Source organism: Rhinolophus sinicus, linkage group LG10 (genome assembly GCF_036562045.2).
Source record: "Rhinolophus sinicus isolate RSC01 linkage group LG10, ASM3656204v1, whole genome shotgun sequence".
NCBI lineage: Eukaryota > Metazoa > Chordata > Mammalia > Chiroptera > Rhinolophidae > Rhinolophus > Rhinolophus sinicus.
Window position 1 is genome coordinate 107082867 of NC_133759.1, and position 24504 is coordinate 107107370.

The 24504-nt window shown below is 46.6% G+C and overlaps 1 protein-coding gene across 1 annotated transcript; it reads right to left on the reverse strand.

The window, feature by feature from the left end:
- Window positions 1–928: 928 nt before the first annotated feature.
- Window positions 929–11560, reverse strand: NPTX2 (neuronal pentraxin 2). Its single transcript, XM_019716496.2, has 5 exons — window positions 10964–11560; window positions 9156–9372; window positions 6580–6824; window positions 4654–4833; window positions 929–3737 (listed from the first exon to the last, which is right to left on the reverse strand). The coding sequence occupies exons 1-5, from the start codon at window positions 11387–11389 to the stop codon at window positions 3510–3512; spliced, it is 1296 nt and encodes a 431-aa protein (XP_019572055.2). The 5' UTR covers window positions 11390–11560; the 3' UTR covers window positions 929–3509.
- Window positions 11561–24504: the final 12944 nt, after the last annotated feature.

Genomic DNA, 24504 nt, shown 5'->3' on the forward strand with positions numbered 1-24504 from the left:
CTTGCAATTTCCTGAGTAATAGGAACATCTGACACACAGCTCCTAAATCTTTTAGAGTTTCCTGGGTGATAAAGCATTTTTTGTTTTAATGAGGTAACTCTTGATGGCCTCCTGCACGGAGACTGGTCACCAGAAAGACCAAACCATGATTAGAAGCCTGGGACTTTCAGTCCCACCCCACGCCCATTCTCTGGAGAGGAAAGAAGGGCTGGAAATGGAGTTAATAATTAGTCATACCTATGTGATGAAACCTCCGTAAAAATCCCAAAAGTATGAGGTTCAGAGAGCTTCTGAGTTGAATACATCCATGTGCAGGATGGTAGTGTACCGCAACTCCATAGGGACAGAGATTACTGAGCTTGGGATCCTTCCAGACCTCGCCTTCGGTATCTCTCCATCTGGCTGTTCATCTGTATCCTTTATAATAAACCAGTAAATGTGTTTCCTTGAATTCTGTGAGCCATTTGAGCAAATTATGGAACCCAAAGATGGGGTCCTAGGAACCTCAATGTATAGCCCGCCATTCAGAAGTACAGGGGACAACCCTCGATTTATGATTGTTATCTGAAGTAGGGCCAGTCTTGTGGGACTGAGCCATTACCTTGTGGGATCTGATGCTAACTCCAGGCAGATAGTGTTAAGAAATTGTAGGCTACCCAGCTCATGTCAGAGCACTGGTCAGTGTGGGGAAACCCATGCATCTGGTGTCAGAAGTATTCAGTGTGATAGTAAAAGAAAACAGTGAGTTTTTCCTGGACGGGCATGAAGACCCCAAAACTCCTACTGAACTTTTAGGTGTAAAAAATATATGGGATAAAATTAATGGCAGATTAGGAACTGTAAAAGAAAACATTAGTGAACTTGAAGACATAGCAATATGAAGTATCTAAAATGAAATAGAAAAATAAATAAATAAAACGGGAATCAATGAACTATGAAACAATTTCATGTGGTTTAATAAACATTAATTTTAGAGGACAAAAGCAAAAAAATATTTGACGAAATAAAGGCTGAAACATTTCCAAATGCAAGAAATTAAGAAACTACACCAAAGTACATCATAATCAAATTTCTCAAAACAAGTGACAAAGACACAGTGTTAGAGCAACAGAGGAAAAAAACACATTATGTTTAGAGGAACAAAAATAAAGATGACAGAAGAACTCTTGTTGGAAACAACACTCATGAAAAGACAGTGAAACAGCATCTTTAAAATCCTAAAAGATAAAGAAAGCTGTCAGTCTAGAATTCCCCACCCAGTAAAAATATCATTAGAAAATGAAGGTGAAATAAACATGTTTCCAGACATACAAAAGCTGAAAGAATTTATCACCAACAGCTCTACACTACAAGAAATGTTAAAAGAAATCCTTTGCCCAGGAGAAAAATGATACCAAATAGAAATAAAAGAATGAAAACAAAACAATGAAAAGAATTGGAAATAACTAACTGGGTATATAACCAGGCTGTTTTCATGTTCTGCTTAACACTAATGATATTCAGTTCCTGCCAAGTCATAATGCACAAGATTGAAAATGAACTTCAGGAAACTTAGTCACCCACTGAGCTTGGCTTTAGAGGTTACAGCTTCCACTATGGCCTCAGCATCAAGTACACCAGCACACAGTGTCATGTGTACCCAAGATTGGACTCTGCAGCTACTGAGATGGAGTAAAGAAACAAAAATGGAAAGTGGTGGAGAGGGGGGAGTACCTAGCATTTGTGGAGATGGGGTGACTATTAACACACCTGCCGGGGCCAGGTGGGTACACAGAGGTGGCACTGAGAGGGTGCAGTGGTACTAGGGTCCTCTGAGCCAAACCGGAAGGCAGGGGTGGGTGGGAGCGGGCAGTGAAAGGGGCAGGACCTTGGGCACCCGAGGCTGGCTTTGATCTGGCTCTGCCTTTCACTGCTATGTGATCCCAAAGTCACTGCTTAACTGCTCTGTGTATTCACCTGTAAACTTGGATTGGCTCCTACAGGGGGTTGTTAGAAGCACTGAATGAGATATATGGCAGGGTACACAGAGTAGGTGCTGAATGGGCATCAAGCCTGGGACAGGGAGCTGAGGGTCATCTAGCTGAGCTCAGTTCCTGGTTGAGAAGACAGGGATTGGCTGGGGACATGGAGGCTAGAGGGAGGAGGGAAGGGTACAGTCCTTCAAGCATCCTTGGGTCCACCAGATGCCGGCCCCAGCTGTGCCCACTGCAGCCAGGCCCAGGCTAACCAGAGCGGCCATCATTCTGCTGGGGGATGTGGGGGGTTGCAAAGCCTCACCCCTCCCTGCCCTCGACCCCAGACACAAAGAAAATAAATGCCAAGGCATCTTCCAGTGCACTTTAATCAAAATTCCATCAGAAGAGTTCTTGTAGCATACAGTGTCAAGATGGGCATGTCAACTTGGTCCTACAAATGGAATTTCCACAGATTTGCACTTCAAACATGTATGAAAAATAAAATATATAATATTTAGCTTTATAAATTTCCCCACTTAATCACTTTATCTTTAAAATAAACTACTACAACCTCTGTCCAATAAATAAAGCAGCCTGGAGTCACTAAGAATGCATCAGCCAAATGACATCCACTTCCTGAAAGAGTTCTGGGGAAATACTTGCCAGTCAAATGTTTACAGGAATCAACGAATTAAAAACTAGCAAACTCCTCACAGTGAGGTGAGACATCAAAAATGGGAGCCTGTGAATGGCTGTTCTTTCCTGGTGAGAAAAAGAAATTCCCCCAACCACACCAAAAGGTTGTAAAAGCTGCAACTGAACTTTTGGCACCAGTGGAGACAAGAGGCCTTTCAGAGCCATTCTCAGTGACAAAGCAGTGGTCTGAGGGAGAGGTGACAGAGGGGAAGTGATGACTGCACGGCCCTTCTCCATTCCGTTCCCCCTCACAGCCCCCTCCCGGAGCCACAGATGCCCTCTACACACACATTGGAGACGGCAGGGCATTGTCTGGGCAGCCTGCCTTCCTCCTCGTTTAAAATTTCCTTGGACAGACTCAAGCATAAAGAACACCAAGAGAAAGGCCCTTCTAAGGGGCAGGGGTGGGTGGGGGTGGGGCTGCTTTGCTGCGTGCTCAGTGGACAGCAGGATGTACTCAACACACAAGGGACACGGCCACTCCAATGGGATGGCTGCACAGCCTGTAAAGGGGACGGACAGAAGGCGCACACAAGACACCAAGGATCCAAGGGGTGGACAGGCTGGAGGGCCCTAGCATTCACAGGGGTTCTGAACAGGGGCTTGAAGGACGACAATCCCCACAGCAGCAAGTCAGGTATGGGCCTGCCTGTGGCTCAGGGCTTTTCCCAGGGGATTCTGGCCCTACCCCCGCCCCCCAAAAGAACACAATCTTGGTAAGGAACAAATAAGCCGGTGACAAACGCCTCACAGAGCCTCAGTCTTTGGGGGCCCCCGCCACTTCTGGCAGGAGGCTTATTCACAGTTGAACTGGGGCAGTCAGTGGACCCTCAGCCTCCCAGACAGAGGAGAAGGTGGCTACAAGTCAAGGAGGCGCTCCTCACAGGTCTCCACAGGCCACTTCGACGCCCCCCCAAACACATCAACATTGTTGTCCACCCAGGGGATGACGTTGCCTGGCATGTTTGTGGAGCAGTTGGCGATGTTGGCAATTTCTTGGGCACGAAGGACGCGGTCCCATATGTTGAACTGGCTGAGCTCCCCCACAAATGCCTGCGTGGCGTCAAACCTGCCCCCAACGATGTCCTGGGGAGGGGACAGAAGTGTGTCAGTGCAGGTTCAGGAGCTAATTCTCCTGGAACATGAACAGCTTCGGGGGAAGGATGCCAGCTTGGGAGGGAGCCGGAGGCGAGGCACGGGGGCACTTTCCTGACTCCCCCAACTCTGGCCGCACTCCCTGACCACTGATTTCGGTGGGTTCTAGAGAGGTCTTTACTCCAACCATCTAGTTTACAGAGTGGAACCCGAGGCTAAGGTGGGGAGATACTTGGCCAAAGTCCCAAAGCGAGGACTAGACCAAGGTCTCCTGGCTCTCAGACCCTCCTGGGGGAGACGTAACAAGGAAGGGAGGAGGGCGTGGGCCAAGGAGGAGCCGGACTCAGAACCCCAGCACCTGCTGTCTATTCTCTCGCTGTCCATCAGCAAACTTCAAACACGGTTTGAAATGTCAACTCTGACGTGCCCAAGAGCAGAAGGCCAACTCAGATCCCCTCTCCCTGGTGTCGAGTTTCTGGGGGGCAGCCTCTGAGGCCTCGCTTTCCTCCCATCCCCCCCACAGGGCTGAGCACTCCACAGACCCTGAGGCAGCAGCTCCTGGAAGACGCCATACCAGCCCCCGGCATCCTGCTTCAGTACGGAGCCTGGCAGAGACCAAACAGCCAGAGATGACCCGGGGTGGCTACATGACCTGACTCAGGGACACTCCTGCTTACCTGTGCTGGACTCCATTCTGGAATCTGTCCGAACCCGCCACCCCAACCTGGTACCCGGCCCTCAGCCCCTTAGGGCACAGACAGGGTGAGCAGAGCTGGGGGGACCTCGCCCATGCCACAGCGTCACATCCACAGCAGACAGCTGAGCAGGGCGAGCGGCGGCCTGCAGACCTACCCCTGTGCTGCTTGTCTGGCGTGAGCGCTCCCACCTTCCGCTCCCCTGTACCCACCTGCTCCTGTCCAAGGACAAGCACGCCCCCTGGCTTGATGGGGTGCCAGGGGGCCAGGTTCTCCCCAGTGCCGAGCTTCTCCCCGTCCTGGAAGGCCTCCCACAGGCCATCCCGCGTCGTCCAGGTGACGCAGATGTGGTGCCACTTGCCATCACTGACAAACAGGGGCAGCTGTGCGACCTGTGGGTGGCAACATGCGGTGAGGAGCCCTGTGGGTTTCCCAGAAGTCTGACCTGGGGGGACCAAAGGCCCTGGGGCCCACTGCTGCTCCCATCATGTGGAGTCCCCCCGGTTTCCCATTCTCTGCTATGTGTGTAACATGCCTGGCCCACCCACCTCAGAGAGACCCTTGGGCTGGAGATGCTATGTCATCAGACACTCAAGAGAAAAGAGGCAGCCTAGGCACAAGCCCTGGTGCCAGGGTGGCCCTGCTTTCAACTGGACACGCTTGTTCCTGGCTGGGCTGAGGGTCCAGGACACTGTGTCACACAAGCAGATGTAAGAGACAGCCCCCCCCCATGCTGGTCCTGAACACCCCAAAGGACAGTAAGGACCCTACAGGGCAAACTTCTCAGGATGATAGTCAGACGAGGTACCTGCACCCCACAGACAAGGCCCCAATGTCCATCGTGGCCCTCAAGGACTGCGTGTGTGGGTAGGTGCCTACAATACATGTGTGTGGGGGCTGGGGGGCACACAGAACTGGAGGGAGGGCATTTCCATCTGGAGCCCGTCCACTAGCGTCGTGTGCGTGCTTGAAGACCAGCTCCCCTGTGAACGGCCTGTTGTTACTGCTGGTGTCCTAGCAACTCCTCACTAACTCACTCCCAGGACTGGCTGCTTCCACACCTCTACACCACGAGGAAAGCACGGCTCTCAATCCTCAGGGCTGTGTCCAAGGGTGTTATTTAGAACAATTAATCCCCGGGGCTCGGGATGTGGTCACCATTGGAAGGAGCCCAGCATGTGGATGACACAGCTCTTCCCGCTTACGCCATTTCCGCCCAGGTCGTTCAGTAAAGACAGAGTGAGGGGCTGGGGGAAGAGGGGTCCCGCTGGGCTCCCACAGCCAGGGAGTGGGTTCAGCTATTCAAAGGCTCAGCTCCAGCAAGGAGGATGTAAGAACACAGCTTTCGCTACGTGGAATCTGACTTCAGAATGAAAGTAACAGCGGCCACTAGAGAGACCCGTGGACGCCCAGGGCTAATCTCTTGGGGAGACCATGCTCCTGAATGTCAAACCCAGCCTGTCTATTATAAAGGGATAGTTACTCTGGAAAACGTAAGACTGTAGGGACAGGGAACAGATAGATAGTGGTTGCCATGGGCTGGGGCAGGGACAGGAGCTGAGCACAAAAGGGAATGAGGAATCTGGGGGATGATGAAACTCTTCTCTATTCTAATTGTGGTGATGGTTACAGAGCTGTATGCGTTTGTCAAAACTGGTCAAACCGTACACTAAAAAGTGTAAATTTCACTGCATGTAAATTATATCTCAACAACCCGCCCTAAAAAAGAGAGGCTCATGAAAAGTATCCTACACTCACACACACACACCCACACACCCTCCTCTGACTAGTGCAGCCCTGGGGAGCAGCCTTCACTGACTGGCCTAAGGGCCAGTGACAATTTAGGCTGGCACGCAGAGATCCCAGCTCATTCTGTTCCTTCCATGACCTCTGGCCTGAACCCTCTGTTGCTTCTTGCAGACTCTCAGCGTGGATCTCCACGAGCTGCAGCTGCCTGCCCCCTGTCCCTTCTCTTTCCCCTTCCCCCCCCACCTAGTCAGGTGCCCAGAGCATGACTGAGCCAGTGCAGAGCCATTCCCATGAGGAGGACAGCCCCACAGCCAGCTGTCAGACTCCCTGCACCTTCCCAACCTTTATCACAACCGTGATGGGGGAGGTGGCGTGCAAGCCAGCCTCACCTTGTCATTGATGAGCAGCTCGATGGGGTTGTTGCCCCATTCTATCAGCACGATCTCATTGGCCTGCCCGGGCACTGCATAAGAGAACGGGGTGCCGATGCCAGGCGAGGCGCTGGATCGCAGCCACAGGCAGATGGTGAAGGCGTACAGTTCGGGCAGCGTCTTCTTGATCTTGCCATACAGGTAGTTTGTGCGGAGGGGGAGGGACACTTTGAACGCATCAGGTGACTTGAATGCACTATTGCCTGGAGGGAGAAGAAAGCCCAGCAGCACCTCAGCCCACAGCTGCTCGCACAGCCGGGTGTGGCTCCCCTGGACCCCCCACACCCAAGTCGGTCCTTGGAGCACTGGAGCACCCGCTACCAGGCAGCCACTGTCCAAATTTCCACAGTAAACAAGCGCGTCCTCACTCTTCAAAGCTTCAAGAAGCAGGTAGGGTCAAGCTAGATTTAGTTTTCTGGTTGAATTAAGCCAGAAAACCCTTCCTCAGCCAGGTCCTGTTATATCCTTGAAATCTTTAGCAAGGGCGGGGCTGGGAACCCACTTGACGGGCATAGAGGAAGGACTTTTACAGGGTCACAGGCACTTGATAGATAGACACTTGTCAAGCCAGTAAGTCCACGTCACTTCTTGCAGGAAAGAGTCACAACTGCCAGGGCAGAGGAATCAGGTGCCCAGGTCATGACACTACAACTTAACTCAGAAGTGGCCTTTGGACTAAATCCTTGAAGTGAGCGACTTGGCTCATGATTTGCCATTTCCTCCCCAAGAGAAGATAGCATTTATTGACCATTTCCTGCAGTTTGGGACCAGAGGGAAGCAGAGGAATGCAGCGGTATTCCTCCCTGCTGAAGGTAACAACCTGGCTAGAACCTTGACCCTTCAGGACCCACCCAGGACTGGTGAGAATCTTCCTGGCTATCCCCATGTAAATGGCTCTAAAGTCTCTGAAAGCAACTGGTATTCTTAAACGGGTCTGAGCAATCTTCAATACAATTTTGATTTAAGCTCAAAATTAACATAAAAAAATAAACACACAGAAGGCAAGACCCTGTCTCCAGTTAACAGATTTCAAAATTTACGGGGTACAACCCAATTCCATGAACTGTCATAGCAAAAGCTTCCCTCTTATTTGGGGACCAGAGGCTGCCAGTGAAGGAGCCTAAATGCCCTCATTCAACAAGTATTTACTAGGTTTCCACAAAAGGCCAGATGGTCTCCATTGCTGTCAAAGACAGGCAGGTTCTCAGGACCCAGAGCCAAACTGTATGTGTCACTCGGGGACTAAATCAGTCCCTTCCTCACCCCTTCTGCAGGACGGAGCTAGAATGAATCAACCTTTCTCCACCGTGACTCCCACCCCCAACTCATTTTCTGTCATAGTAAATAACACATGAGGAAGCTCTTTGGTGCCACGTTTACACCCATCCAAGGAAGACGTTCAAAAGCAGGCAGCAGCACCAGCATCACCCTCTCAACCTCCTGGCAACAGGCAGTGGAGAAATACTAGACTCTGGGCTCCACATGTAGTATTTACTCGTACTCCTCCCTGAGGATAGTGCAGTCTCACCTGACCCATCCCGACCTCTACGGCAGGGCACCCAACCCCCCCACAGGCTGCAGAGCTGCTGAGCACCTAGCAACGGCTGGGAAGACCAGGTCACCTGAGGGGGCCAAGGGTGGGGCCAGGCCAGGGTCCAAGGCCCCACATTAGGCTGAAGGAAAACTGAGACAGAGAACCAGAAAGCCCCAACTCCTGACTTTACAGGGTGCACAGCTGAGGCACTGAGGCTTGGAGAAGTGAGGTGACTTACTCCAGAGCACATGACTAGTGAATGACAGAGCAGAGGGCAGCAGCCCCTCTTTCTACTACAAACAGCCACTAGTATTTAATCTGCAAATGACCATGTTCTTCTCCAAGGCATGATTATCTAATAAAGAGAAATGCTTTCTATCCTTGCAGGTGGGCAGGCTTGCTGATTTAATAAGCCTCAGTGTTGATAATATCATTAGCTTAGTGACAACAGATAGGTTTAATTAGAGCCGGGAGAGCCAAGGGGCAGACGAGGGGGCCATACCCTGAAAGCTGGTGCCCTCTATTTACATCAAACAGCTTGGAGGTTCAGAAGAAACATAGTTAAAATCAATTAAGGCATTAAAAGGCCTGACCAATACATCAGAGGCTGCAGGGGGCGGAAAGGCCAAGGCGTGGAGCAGCCTAGAGGGAAGGGAAGGGGGGACTGCTGCTTGAATGGTAAGGAGTCATCAGGTGGTTTTCTACACCTAGGACAGGTAGGTTCCAAGACGACTGGGCAGCAGTCTCAGCGCCCATCCCAGCACCCTGGGAGCAGAGTCAGCAGGCAGAGGTCTAGGAGCGACCACTCCCTCACCCAGGTGGCTTCGTCTGGAAATCGGCAAGAGAGCCGTGGAGCCGGCCCCCTCTCTGCCTGCCCGCCTCATGCTCTGAGCCCAGCTTTCTCTATACTGCAGCCAAGAACCGAGACAAGGGGTAGAGGACCCTGCAGGGACGTCAGCCAGAGGGCGACAGAGGAACAAGCAAAGCACTGGGCACTCACCGCGCTCCAGCTCAGTCACCCTCTGCAGCAGCGCGTCCAGGGCGCTCTCCGTCTTCTGCCGGTGAGCCGACGTCTCATTGTGGAGCAGGGACTTCTCTTCCTCCAGTTCTGCTACCTTGCGCAGCAGCTGCCTCTCCAGCTCCCCGAGCCGCTGCTGGAGCACCTCTCGGAAGTCACCGGGCAACGCAGCATTGGACACGTTCCCTCGGAGCTGGTGCTTTGGGGCAGGGGGAAACACGAGGGCGAAGTATTAAGGCCAGTTAAAAAGAAATTGTGACCTGCAGCTCTAATGGCCCCGCCACACCGGGAGAAGCTTCCAAAACGGGAGTGCTAAATCAATCGTGCCAGTGGCACAAAGGCTAGCATTTCACTGATGCTGTGTGTGCGTGTGTGTTATGAAAAGGATTTCAAAGTCAGACAAGAATTACTTTGCTGCAGTATTTGAAACTTCTGAATTTCATTTCCCCCTATCCGAAAGCTGTTTTGTTCCTCTTACTAAAAAGCCAAAATTTTAAGCAACATCTATCATTTTCAGGGAAAAGCAAAACACAGCTTGAATTTTTTAAAACTTTATCAAATGGCACTCAAAGCTGATGCACTTGCATCTAGACATGAAAACAGCCCCCAAGTCCCAGTGCAGCACCGAGGTTGCTTGCAGAGATGTCACTGGAAAACGAGATAAAACATGACTACTCTGAATTCCAGGAATCTTTGCTTTTAGTGCTATTTCTAAATCCTCCCTGCCTACTTGGCTTGCTCCTCTTTCATCAGGCTGGCTCTGGAGGTAGCCTGCCACTGCCCAGGCATGAGTCCTTGGCAAACTATCCATCCCTCTAAATGTTCCAGACTGTAAAATGCAGTTAGTAGGCTCTGCCTCACAGGATTGTGGCAAAGGTTAAAATTAGATAATACACCCAGCTCATACTTAGTGTTCCAAATATGTTAGCTGTTATTAATCATAATGAATCAAGGGATATACAGATCCTGGAAATACTGTATTTTGCCATCATACCACAGGAAAGCCTCAAATAATTCTGCAATAATTACCACCTGTAATTGAAACCAACATTTGCTAGTACGTTAAGTATTTGGTAAACGTGTTGAACAGACACGCCCACACTTCTTAAATAGGGTGGAAAGTAAAGATGGAAATTAAATGAGGATTACTCTCTCAAAGTTCCCAACTGCACACACCTTCCAAGAGAGGACGGAATTAGGTCCTTTCCCCCAAAGCAATCTGGAAGGACACCTCAGAACCGCGCAATTCGCGGACACAGCGTCTTTGTAGTCTACCAGGCCTCCTCCAAAGCGCTTCGGGTGTGGCGGGGACCCGCCCGCCCGCGCTCGCGTCGCGTCAAGACCCCAGGCCTCCGCCGGCTCTGGCGCAGCGGGACCTTATTTATAAACGGAAACACGGGACGCCGGGGGCAGCTGACCTCACGCGGCAGCCTCACGTCACCCGGCACAGCCTCCGGGAGCGTGTCGGGCTCCGGGAGACTAGGGGATTTGCAAGAAGAGAGCAGAGGCCGTCCTGGTCCGCCAGCCCGGATCTCGCAAAGTAGTGAATGACCGTGGGCAGTCCTGGCGCGCGAGCATTTAACCCTTCCTTTCCGGCTAAAGGTGGGCGGTGCGAGCCATGTAAGTTCCCTAGCACAACCGAAAACCACCCCTGCGCCCCAAACGCAGCTTTTCCCGCGTCCGAGCGCGCCAGGGCTGCCGTGTCCCGCACAGCCTCGCGGGCAGGACCGCATATCCCACCTCTGCCCGCGCCTCCGAGCGTGCGCCCCAGGACTCCCACGCCCCGCTACCTCGAGGCTCTCCAGGCGGTCCTTGAGGGTCTGCAGCGAGCGGCTGAGCTGCTCCACGACGTGGCCGGGGTCCCGCGGCAGGTCGCCCATGGTGTCCTTGCCAGGGACCGCCCGGCCCGGCGCCTTGCCGCCGGCCAGCCCCTCGCAGCGCGCCAACTTGCCGGTGAGCTCGCGGATGGCCTCACGCTGGGCACCCAGCGTCTCCTTCTGCTGCACGACGGTCTCGCGCAGCTGCAGCACCGCGGCCCGCAGCTCCTCCTCCGGGCTCAGCGCGCCGCCCTGCATGGGCATCGCGGGCAGCGGGCAGCCGGCGCGCGCTGCCTCCGGGGGCAGCGTCGTGCACACGAAGCGGCTGCCGGGCGCCGGGCCGTCCTGGGCCCCGGCGGCCACAGCGAGCGCCACGCAGGCGGCCAGCAGCACCAGCATCCCGCCGTCGCCGCGCTCACTCCAGCATCCGCCGGAGGGCTGGCAGGCGGGCGCCGTCGGGGCGCTCCGCGGGGGCACCTCCGCGGCGCTGCGCTCGAGGGCAGCAGGAACGCGAGCGGGACCCGGTGGAGCCTCCAGCCGTCGCGCAGGATCACGCTCCGCCCGGCGCGGCGCTCTGGCCCGGCCCGGCCCGCGCGCCCTTTCTTAAGCTGGGGGGGCGGTGCGTGGGGCGCAGCGCCGCGAGCTCTGATTGGCTTCGTCGGGCGCGCGTCACTTGGGGGCGGGGCAGAGGATGCCTTCTCACAGCACCGCCAGCGCAGGGGCCCAGGGGCCCCCAGAAAGGGAAGGCTGAGGTGAAAAATATAATGCCTGGGGTGCCCTCGGGAGCTTTGGCCAACGAATCCAGGCGCCCCTGGGACCCAGCAGAGGGCGCAGACGTCGCAGGCTGAGAAGCTGGGAGCCCCCTGATGCCCCGGACCCCTGGCGAGGCTGCTTGGCTTCTGGCGCGGCTGGAGGCCTCAGTTAGCGGTCGCCGCTACGCTGGGGTTCGGGGTGGGGGTGACCCCCACTTCACAAGTGAGGAAGGTGAGGAGAAGCCCCAGGCGAGACTCGAACCCAGGGAGCCACCTGCCGCCGGGGTGGGCCCGCTGCCACCTTGCCCTGAAGGCGGAAAGGAAATGCAGGAGGTTCCCCCAGGACACCTTCTGCGTCCCTGCCCCCCAACCCCACCTTGGAAAGATTCTCAGGTCCGTGAGGATCAGAAACAGGCTGCAGATGCTGACTGCAGGGAGGGGACGCCACACACAATGCGTCCTACGAGAGGCATGGAGTGGGGGCCCGAGTCACAGGGCCACTCGCAGAGCTCTCCCGCGTGTCCAGTCACAGCCTAGCAGGAGGTGACCTTATCCAGCAAGACCTGGCGTTGACGGGGTTCATTCAACCGCGATGGTGCCACATAGTAAAACAGTGCCCCAGTCTTGTAAATGGGGTGCTCACATGCCCAGTTTCTCAGTTTGAGATCACTGCCCTCAGATTCTTGGAGAGAACAGATAGAGACAGAAACCCCAAAAGGCAGGAGCAAATTTGTTTCAAAATCTTGTCTGTGGTTCATAAACAAGTTCAGAGAGATTTTGATGCACAGTTACAAACAGAGCTGGTTTACTACTGCGCATTATAAGTGGAAATCCTTATTTTTTTCTCTGTGCTTTTAAGAAATCCAGTTGCAAGGTCATTAATCGCATTATCCATTATACCAGAAACAAATGGATTTGTCACTTGTGCACAAAAGCTGAGGTTGATTCTGGAAACAAATTGTATCAAAATAAATGAAATTATTATGATAATATAAACTAGACTGCAGTGATTAATCTTCAGAAACCAAATTTTGAACTGCTTTGCACTTCAAACAATAGTTTCTGTTATGTAAATAGTTGTTGGATTTTCAAGGACAATGTTGCTAAATTACAAGAAAAGTACTATTCATGAAAATCTCTTCATGGATAAAAATTAAAGACAGGAAGTCTGGTCTAATTACACCCAAAGCAGAAGACAATGGACGCCATGATGGTTCAGGTAAGAATATTTGTTAGGAGAAAAGGTATGGCGGGGTTTAGGGGTGGTTATTGGGCTAATGTTTCTGTTGGTCTGCATCAGTTTCTCGCTGTAAATATGACCTTGAATAGACTCTTTCCTCCTAAGTCTTTCTTATTTCAGTTCCTTGAAAACTCAAAAGTTCACATGAGCCCACATATACACAAATTGCTATAATGAAGATAACAAGGTTGCAAGCACAATATAAAATGTTACATTTTAGATGATTCCATAAGGCGCCAAATCCAGACATGTTCAGAATTTTCCAGATAAGGATTTCACTTTTAATTTTACTCATAGATTTGATTTTTTTTTTTTACTCATAGACCTAGGCGGATGCTAACTGCATTTGACAATAGAGTAATATAGCCTACATTGTCTCATATATTCTTTTTTGACACAGACGAATACATTCCTATTTGCAACTACTTGAAATACAGACTGGTTCCTTTAATAATTAAATAAAATCACGTGTATTTCCAGAATTCTAATTTCCTCCTGAACAAAGAAAGCAGTGTACAAGAAGACATAAAAATAACAAAGCATATATCCCAAAATAATTACTCTTAAATTTCTTAAGATAGATTCCAACATGAGAAGTGATCAGTGATATTGCCAAAGCCCAGATGGAAAGACCAAGACATTTAAGATGTTATTTTCTTTGCAAGCAGTATAATTAGAGGGCTTAGTTAACAGGGTATATGCTATTTCGGGTTTTATTTTGTCTTCCTGGTGGAAGATCTGCTGGTTTAGGAACAAAGGGACTGAGTCCCAAAGGGACCAACTCTGTCTCTAGTTAAGCGGTTTGGAGCAAGTTATTTCTCTTCTCTTGACATGAGTTTCCTGTGTATAAAGCAAGGGGATTACACTGGGCTCTCCAAAGACCCTTCTGGCTATGCTCAAGAGCGGGTAGTTTGAGCAAGAATCACTGTTCAGTGTGATGAACTTGTTCAAGACCTTGTTATTTCTGTTTGTGTTATGAACCACCTGTCCCCCAGGGTAAGCACGGAAGGCAGGGTGTTTGTGTGTACAGCAGGTAAACTTTCATCCATGGAGATGCTGTGGCTGCAGTTGAAACCTGCTCTCCACATGAAAGCTCACCCTTGATTTACTCACAACACAATAACCTTGTCTAGCTGAGGGATCCTGCATATCTGACTCATGCTAGCCATGAGAATAGACTGGTGATGTGAGTGGCAGAGACCAGGGCCCACAGATTTTCCACTACGTGAAAAGTCGTGCAGCCCTGCAGCAGTGAATCACCTCCACCTAATCTCCTGGCGTAACTGATGCAGCAGCATAGTAACCACCGACTCATTCACTTTGTCTCCTGGCTCCCAGGTCAGCTAAGAGCCTAGTATGGACGTAAACCGTGCGCTGGGAATCCTGATGAGCTCATTCCGCCTCCATTTTATTGCCCCATCTGTTTGGCTCTCTCGTTCTTCTCACATGCATTTTTATCTTGGTCTTCTGAAATGTGCTAATTTCCACGATGATGGCAGAGGATTCCATCTTATACTTTCTTACATTTCCTCCTCTCTTTCTCAGTGTCACTTGGGAAATCAAGAATGGGGGTATGAGTTCAGTAACAGAAACCAAGGACGGCTCTCTGCAAACATGACTCAGGAACTGTCCTCGGTGCTGAATTTCAATTGGGAGGAGAAATGCAAGCGTGTGGTATGGGTTGTGTTTTTTTGTTCTGTTTTTGTTTTTAGGATTCAGTGCAGATACAACAGAATCTAGAGGCTCCAGAGAATTGTAACTAATACTCTTTTATGGCTAAAATGCTAAGGCCCTTTCCAGAGTGGATTTGTTTTTCACTAGACTGAACTGCATGGTAGAGGAAAATGCTGGAGCTTTGGAGTCAGGCAGTTTTTGTTTCAACCCTAGTTTTATAATGTGCCACTTGACCTTGAGAGGATAGCTTAACCTCTCTGAGCCTCAGTTTTATCATCTCTAACATTAAAGCTAAATTACTATAAAGCATTATTGTCAGGCTTGAGTGAGACCATGTATGTGGACATGTTTGGCTTATAGCTCAGTAGATGCTAATTGTCCTTTTATTCCCTTTTTCTTCACTGAATTCAGAGCTGAGTTATATAAATTCTTCTAAAAAATAAAGTTTCAGTTTTCCTTTATTTTACACAATATCCATTTGAAATTAACCAAAGCATGAAATTTGAGAAAGAACAGGCCACCCTCTTTGGAGGAAAGGCAAAGAATGACAACTCCAGGAAAACTTACTGGTGTCTCAGCAAGACAAAGTTATCCTACTTGGTGGTATTTTTTTAGAAGATAAAATGTTGTGGGGTTTTCCTTTTTTAACTTTAATTAGGTACTTTAGTCAAACTATTTTAAATCCACACTAACAGAATATATCACTAGACTGTGCCTGGACCCAACTAAAAGATTTACAGTCCTTAACATTTTAGTGATTCTGAGTTTCTTTGCTGTGAGATCCCAATAGATATAAGGGCTCCAAATAAAGCAAATGTTCTTTCTTCAGTGCATCTGGGTTTTTCTTGAGTAACATATTTCTGGTTTAATTTGGGGAGCATGTGACAGGCAACACTGTGTTTCAGGAAGTGTTTCTGTACAAGTATATGATCACATGTGGCCAGAAATACATGATTTGGGGGATTGATTGTTAATATTACCCAACTGATTTCAACAAACAAAAAGGGCTTTTGGTGGCACCCTCTGATTTTAAGCAATAGAACAGGTTGTTGGATAAGCCAGGGATAATATCTTAGCTCTGTTTTTTAAAGTAAAGGATAGTAGACTGGGGCTGAGGCAATGCCGAAGGAAGGGACCCCATCAACCTGATTTGCTTGGAGGAAATACTCTAAAAATGCAGTTTCAATTTCTCTATATTAGGAGACACTTAGAAAGTATGTCACTTTTACACAAGTTACAAGTAGTGAAATTGACCTGTATCTAAGAAAGATTTGTGGCTCAATACCTCTGTTTAGAGGAGGTACATCAGTAGCTTGCTTGAATCTTTAAAAGTGAGACTTAGAAGAGATTTTATAGAATTTTGAAGACTAGAAAACAGTTTAAGAAAGGCTAAAAGGTTATATGGGAACTTAACAGCAGGGCCATGCTGGAATTCGGTTTCTCTGGTTGCCAGTCAAGGGTTCTTTTCTCTGTACCACTCCCTAACTTACTCATTATCCCTTTAAAATGCTTGGCTTCTTCAAACACAACTTTCTTGAAAATCAATAATTTTCCACACCAGATCCAATGACCATTTTCCTGGAATTCTCCTGGAATTCATTACAGCATTCAACATTATTGGCTAAGTCCTTTTTTATTAAAATTTCCCATTGTTGGTTTCTATGATGTTGTGTTCTTTTAGTTTTCTCCCTTGGCATTTTTTCTTTTCTTCTTCTCTAGGTCTTTTTTCATTAACTACCTCCTCAATACATGTGTCCAACGTTGAGTTGTCACAGCTCTCTCCTTTCTTTCACTGTATCTCTACCTCAACAGTTTTATACTTTTAGCTACAATCTCTATGTTAGTGACTCTATCCCTGATCTGTACGGAGCTCCAGAATATCAGAAGCCAATTGCATAGCGGGCAGCTGAAGGATGTACTACCAGCACTTCTAACTCAATATTTCCTCAACCAAATTCATTGTTCTCTCCCCACCTCTTTCGTCTTCCTCCGGTAGTCCCCATTTCTGATTACTAATTCTTTCTAAGTTATCCACATTGAGAACTTTGGAATTATCTGTCTCATCTCCCACCCTCTAACCCATTCAAATTCTAGTTGGTTTCTAAGGTCTTTTTATAATTTCATAATATGTCAACTCTATATTCACTGCTACAGTCTCTTGACTTCTGCTCTGAACTATACAGTTGCCTCTTACTTGAGCTCTAACCCTCCATCTCAATTTCAGCTTACATTCTATTGCCAGGTCAGTTTTCCTGAAGCACAGCTCTAAGGCATTCGACTCGTAACTCCTCTGCCCAGAATCCTTCAGTATTTCCCTATGCAAATCTGTAAACTCTTAAATCTCTCTCATTGTCCCCCAACTTCCTATTCAGCCCTATTTTCTACTATATTCCTTGATCTACCCTTCACTCCAGTCAAAGTAAATTATTTGATGCGTTTCACACATAGCCCACACTTTTCATCCTTCAGATTTAGAGCTCTGGTTGTTTCCTACATTTGGAATGACCTTTTCACCAATTCTATAATAGAACCAGAAAACTCATTCATACTCTCACAGCTCTACTTACGTGTACCTTCTTCACAAAGTTTCCCCTGATTTTGCTCAGTCTAAGGCGACACTATAAAGGACAGTGGTTTATCTTTGCATTCTTTCTTTTCTTCCTACTTTCCGGCTGTATTATTATTATCTTCTGCACTGGACTGTGAGCTCCTTAAGGACAATGTCTAGATCTGAGGTACTTTCTCTTTTCAATAAATATCTTACTGGTTGTCTTCGTGCACAATGGTGACAGTGCCGTGGGAGAGAAACAAAGACATTTCCCTTAAAGAAGGTTTTGCTCAGTATATAATCTGCTCTGCGATTTTGCTGGAAGAAAGTCACTGCCTTAGAATGGCAGGGGACATTTTCATGGAGAATTTGGGAATTAAATTAGCCCTTGAAAGGGATGATGGAAGGTGTGATAGTGAGGGATAATGATAGTAAAGGGATCATGGAAGTGTTGGGTATCAGAAGAAGTGGGCAAGAGAAAGGAAGGTTGAAGCCATTGGAGAAAAACTAGGTATGTAGTTAGTAATCTCTGACTTTTAGTCCTCTGTTCCAGATCTGTTCTCTGTTTCCAAGGATACCTCAAGATAAATTTATCTCATTTCCAGTAAATAGCACTCACCTAGCATCCATAATGAAAGAGAGGGTTATTGCTTTGGCCAGATGACCAGGATAGCTACTTGCAAGAATGAACAAAGTGTGAGCAGTAACAATGTTACGTTTTTAATTGAACAAAGGAAAGAGGGAATTTATGTCTGAAATGTCTACATATTCCAGACTTTGTGAAATTCTCCCATCTGGACACCCAGATGGAAGTGTCACAGAAATGGTGGGGGGAGCGTTAACATATTGTTTTGCTGGCTCTATGACACCACTTGATGGGAGTTAAGGTGAAATTATAAAAGAATAAGCCTCTCTCCCAGCTCTATCCAAGGTTCTGAGCTCTAAGAGCAATTGAAATTAGAGCGTCAGAGCCCAAACCAAGCTCTCCAGTGACATTTTTTCTCAACATATTAGGTTCAATGAGCTAAAATTCTTATTGGCTCTTTCATCTCAGCTAAATCATGTATTCCCCCTAGAATCTTGGTGTTCATACCTGGGCTAGGCTTTAGCTGAATGACAGGTGCAAAGAGACGGCATAGTTTAGATTGCTCATCAGAGAACAATTGCACTATTACCAGCCTCTACCAGGAGAATATGTGCATCTGTGTTCTAGATGCCCCGTTACCATCTCCACCCAGGCCGAGACCTCATGAAGTGAGTTAAACCCTTCATGTTCATTGCAGCTTTTGTTGCAGAGGTGCCAGCTTATCCCATCCGGACGCTTTCTTCTTTTGCTCTGTGATTCAGTCCAGCTAATGAACAGTCCATCTGGGTGGAAGGGGGTAAAGGACATTTCCCTTAAATATAAGCAGCCTAAATAAATAAATTCTGCAGCTAAGGTTTTCTTTCCTCTCCAACAAGAGCCAGTTAAGCAATCTTTATTTCACTCTCCAACTCAAATGAATCCCAGTTGGGATTCACTAGGAAATACTTTTTAAAACCCTTAGGATAAAGGAAAAATCTTTTGTGGGAAGATATACTGTACTATGTGATTGGTTTTAAGTCTAGCTTCCTGAAAACTACAGAAGGTAGTAAAGGGTTATGAGAACAAAGGAATAATGCTGTATTACAGCCTTGAGTCTTTGGGTTTGACGGATAAGGTCAATTTGGTGCAAAAAAAAAAAATCTCTCATGGCATATGAAAGCAAAAAGAAACTGAGTCGATGTATGGTATTTTAGGTCAAATCTCAGACTTCACTCTTTTTATTGTATTTCATATTTTTCTTTGCCATTTTGGCACTAAAAAGAATTCTCTCAATTTCCAAACCTGTGACAAAATAAACATGCATTACGTATGCTACTTGAAACTGCAGCTAATGTTTTGATATTTCATCTTCATTTTTAAACAAATAAGCAGTATCATGAGTCCTGGTTTGAAAACCACCTAAGCCTGGGAATATAAAGAATGTGTCTGTTTGCTGGGGGCTATGGCAGGGGTGGGGAGTGAGGTGGGGAGATTGCCATTTCCTTTGCAATTGAAATCAACATTAATCCTCAAGTTATCATATAAATGCAATTCATGATGCTTCAGATATTGCTGAAGGTTATGCTTATAGAGCAAACTGGCCAGGAAATATCTCAACTGATAATGGTAAAAAAAAACAACAACAACAAGATTTGTTTGTGTTTATTTCTGTGTCTACAGCAAAGAATAGTGCCTGACACTTTGTAAGTGCTCAATAAATATTTGTTGTAAAAGGTGTATTGTTGTGTAGAGGGCTGTATGCTTCACAAAATGTTCCCATGAGTAATTGGCGTGATGCACTAGAGTACAAGGCTCCTAACTCCTTGATTCAGGTGGTTACCTGATGGCCCAATTTCCTTCTGAAAACTATAGGCAAGACCAGTATATTCAAATTTTAATTCTATATTGAGAATTTGTAAGCTCAGGAAAAAACAACAGAAACAGAAGCCCTCCCAATTGTGACTTCCTCTTGGGAAATTAGAAAATGGAGGAAGGGCCTCCAAAGAATGAAAACCTTAAAAGGGCATCCGTTGAGGAGAAGAAGCCAAAAAGAGAAAGTAGGCTTGAAAGGGCTTTTCTACGGGGGTAAACCTCAGCTATTCTCATATCATTGCAATTAACACTCCTATGGAAACGCAACCACCACCCAAACCACACAGACACACACATACACAAGCACTGCACATGGAATCTTGGGAAATACACAGCGAAAGGATGAGAGCGCTCATTGACCTCCAGCATTGCTTCTGTCCTGGATGCCATCTTCTAGGGCACAACACTTGGGGAATCTCTGGGAGGACCTGGGTTGAACGACAGCTATTCCTATGATCCTCTACTGTCATGGGCCAATACTGATAACTCGGAGATACAAAACGGGCTTGTTTGTCTTCTTAGCCCAAAGTAAAAGTGACCCCACTGAAGTTTTGTTGCACGATCAATCATCACTTTAAGTACATGCCTTTTGAAGCCTATTTTGACAAATCTAAAGCGGAAATGGCTTTGTTAGGAGCTAGCACGTTGAGCTGTTTCATGATCAGTATCCTCGCTGATGGATTGGAAAAGAATGATATTGAAACTCAGGTTCACAACATGCCTTACTGTTGGAAGAAATGAAAAACAACCTGGAAAGTAAGTGGCTGGATGAGGGGGAGGGCCGGCTCAGTGAAAGTTCCTTTCTTCTCTGGTGCCTATGGAAGGACTAGGGAATATGGTTTGAGAATCTCTGGCTGTGAAATAAGTACTCGGAGGTCATGTCAAGTAGTTTAATGATCAGAAAGCTCAGCTTGAGCCCTCTAAATGTAATGACAGTTTTTATTCCAGGCAGGACACCCTAATCCTTGAACACAACTAATATTAAGTAAGGAATTCGTTGTGGCAATGGATCCTATTCTTTATGTCACTATCCCATCCATTGGATGAAGATAAATTATGTCATGAAATTTGCAGTCGCTGGAACATCCCTGTCTTTTGGGATCTAGGCCAAAAATAAGCCAGTTTCCTTGGATGGGCAAGTGTGACTTCAGTATTCAGTATGTCTCTAAGCTCCTGGTTTTCCTAGTAATTTCTTACAAAGTTGGAGGATTTGTTTAGCTCATCTTTTAAAGCTACAGCAATCAGGGTGATAAGCAAAGAGATCAATGGAACAGAATAGAAAGTCTAGAAATAGGCCCCACATGTATAGTCAGTTGATTATTACAAAGTTTAGTGGAAAGAGGAACGTCTTTTTATTTTAAAGTTGTGATTCCTGTGCAAAAAAAAAAAAAAGAACTTTGATTCATACCACACATCACATTAAAATGTAATTCAAAATGAATCATAGATCTAAATATAAAGCCTAAAGCTATAAAACAGCTAGAAGAAACCTGGAAGAGAATCTTTGTCAACCTGGGTTAAGCAAAGATTTCTTTGATATGACACCAATAGCACAATCCATTTTTTAAGAGTAATACATTGGATTTCACAAAATTTAAGAACTTTTGCTCTTTGAAAGACACTGGTACAATAATTTTTTTAAAGAAAGCCATAGGCTTGGAAAAAAATTTTTCAAATTATTGATCTGACCAAGTACTTGTATCCAGAATGTATAAAGAATTCTTAAAACGTAATCATAAGAAAACAAATCACCCCATGAATAAATTGCAAAAGATTTAAACAGATGCTTCACCAAAGAGCATATACAGATGGCTAATCAATACATGAAAAGATGTACGATATCATTAGTCATGAAGGAAACGCAAATTTAAACCATGAGATACCGCTACACAGCCACTATAGTGTCTAAACAAAAAAGACTGACCACACCACGTGTTGACAAGGACGAGCTCTCATACACCGCTGCAGGACATGGACATGGTAACCCACGTGGGAAAGTCTGACAGTTTCTTTGAAAGTCAAACAGACGCCTAACATGTGATCCAGCCATTCTACTCCATGATGTTTACCAAAGAGAAATTAAAGCTATGTTCTTACAAAGACAAGTACATAAATGTTTATAGTAGCCAGAACGTGGAAACAACCCAAATGTTCATCAATAAGTCGATGGATCAATACAGTGGGGTTAAATACTCAGCAGTAAGACAGGAGAACAATCAATATGTGCAACAATATGGATAAATCTCAAAATACTTATGCCAACTGAACGGAGCCAGAGAAAGAAGAGTAATACTCATGATTCCATTGATATAAAATTCTACAAAATGCAAACTCAAAGCAGATCAGCAGGGGGGCGGGGGCCTGCAGCGGGGCCGAGATGGGCTACAGATGACCTGAAAGAAACTTTGGGGATAGGTGGACACATTTAAGATCTTGATTGGGGTGATGGTTTCATGGGTGTATACATGTGTAAAAATTGAACCAAATTATACATTTCAAGTATGTGAAGTTTATTTCATGTCAATTATACCTCAACAAAGCTTAATAAAGAATAGAAAAAATATCTACCAGTGATCACGTGTACATGTGATGTCACATGAATAAATTATTGCATGTCTGAGGTCATGTACATGAGATCACACTTTTGTACATCTGGGAATATGTAAATCTAAATACTGCAAGCATGTGATGTAACTGTACATATAGGTTAACAGATATACCTGACAAACCATACATGTGACATTTATAATGGCCTAGCATGAAAAATGTAATGTGATTTTAATAGAGGAAAACCCAAGTATACATTTTCATCCAATGAGCATTCAGTTCCTTCCTCCCACCTGAACTTAGAGGCCGGGCTCATGACAGGAGAGACCTGTTTCCCGCTGTGACCACCTTGTCTTATTACTCACTGCGACCTCAATAAGGAAAACGCAACTGTCAAGCCTCAGACTCATTCAGTCTAATAACTTGTTCACACAGCACATCATTTGTTCTGGGACATTGCAGGTTAAGCCAAGAATATTTCTCTCTGAAACAAAATACCTTCAATATAGCTGCAAAGAAGAAAACACCACCTCTTAGAGAAGCACATTGGGTAAAGATATACACATTTAAAAAAAATTATTCTTTGTTTTCTGCAAGAGGCCAAGGCCAGGATTCAGAGTTAGTACAAATCCACAAGGAAGAAGAGATGAGCAATTCTCAATAATTCATTTGGACCTTGACTGATTTTTTTCAAGGTTACGTAAAACTGATCCTTAGAGAACATTCCTGACATAATACAAAATAAACCGGTTACATAAACTTGAAAAGTAATACAAGTCTTTTACAACATTTAATCTCTCTCTCTCCCTCTCTCTCTCCCTCTTCCTCTCCCCCTCCCTCCCTCCCTGACTTCCTTCCTCTCTCACACACACCCCAATACTGTAAATCTGTAAAGGAATACCTCTCGACGATGTTTCCACATCTGTGAAATGAAGAGCTGTGTTATCTCTAAGGTCCACGAAAGTGCGTCCAATTTGGAAATGCTGGGCTATACGGCTCAGTTGATCACTGTGGTTCTAGCAGAGCCCAAATGAGGCAATATTTTAAGACACAGACTCAAAGCGTCCATGATATTGTGTGATGTAATGTCAGAAAGTTGAAGAATTTTTAAAAGCTAGCAAAACGACCTGAGTGACACCGGAGAGCTGATTTAACTGGTTTTAAAAATGGATGAAAATCATAGTTACAATGAATGAGTCTCAACCCTTCCTGTGCATTCGACTCACCTGGGGATTTAATTAGTCCAAGGGTGGGGCAAGCAGGTGTTCTGTTCTTTCTGCCGCTGCTCACACTCGCCAGGAAAGCCTAATTCACAGTCAGGGTGGAGAAGCCTCCATTTACACTGTCCCAGATATCAGGATAAAAGCAAGCCACCATCCAAACTTCAGGTACTTGCACATTTGGATCTTGCTGGCTTTGTGTAGGCCCAGCCTAAATCCCAGACATCTGGGAATTAGGGTATTTCCTCCCTGAAACCCCAGGCCCCCCAATTGCTGGGTGGGTCACACAGGTCACGTGTGCAAATAAAAAAAAAAAGTCAGTTGGTGCAAAGCAAATACATTTTCAACATTTAAAAAATTCACAATACTTGTTCTTTGTAATAATTCAAACAATTCAGGGGTAAATAACTTTTTAAATAATCGTGTTCCTCCTTCCCCCCCCCACCTCTAACACAACTCCCCTGAGGTAAGCGTATACTTTATAGTTGAAAGTACATGCTTCCCTCTCATGCATTAAAATACATGTACCAACATATAGAAATATACGAACTCATCTATCATGGCTTTGTTCTTTTCCTTTCTTCCTGCCGTGCACTTTATTCATTTAATCTGCGCCATGAGAGTTCTGTAACACCTGGTGGACTAGATGCCCTCCTGTAACCTCGCTTAAAATGACAGCAGAGGGACCAGAAAGGACATGTGCTGCAAGGATAAAGAGCACGGCGGAGGGGAAGAGGCGGATAAAATCTTGGAACTGGAAAGAAGCGAGTGGAGGAGCTGAAACTGTCTTAGGAAACAAGAGAAATGAAAACTGGGCCCTGGAGAAAGCCCCCCAAACTGTGGCTTTTACGAAATCTTGGGCTGCAGAACGGGGCTCTAATAAAGTGACATCATTGATCATCTTGGTGGCTCATAAATGTCAAAGACTTGTACACGTTCAGAGTTCAGCTTGCCCCTTTATTATACCAATACTCTGTCAAAAAAGAAAGAAACACCCTTTTCCTTATTTTTCTTTCATCCATACTGAGTTGGATTTTTCATTCTACTCCTGTTCTTTTGGGAAAAGGCCTAATAGCTTCTATCTCGATCCGTAACT

Coding starts and splice junctions, on each gene's coding strand:
- NPTX2 (XM_019716496.2), bottom strand. CDS start 11,389: ATGCTGGTGCTGCTGGCCGCCTGCGTGGCGCTCGCTGTGGCCGCCGGG. Junction 9,373..10,963: donor ACCGCCTGGAGAGCCTCGAG/GTAGCGGGGCGT, acceptor CCTGCCCCAAAG/CACCAGCTCCGAGGGAACGT. Junction 3,738..4,653: donor TTGTCCTTGGACAGGAGCAG/GTGGGTACAGGG, acceptor TCCCCTCCCCAG/GACATCGTTGGGGGCAGGTT.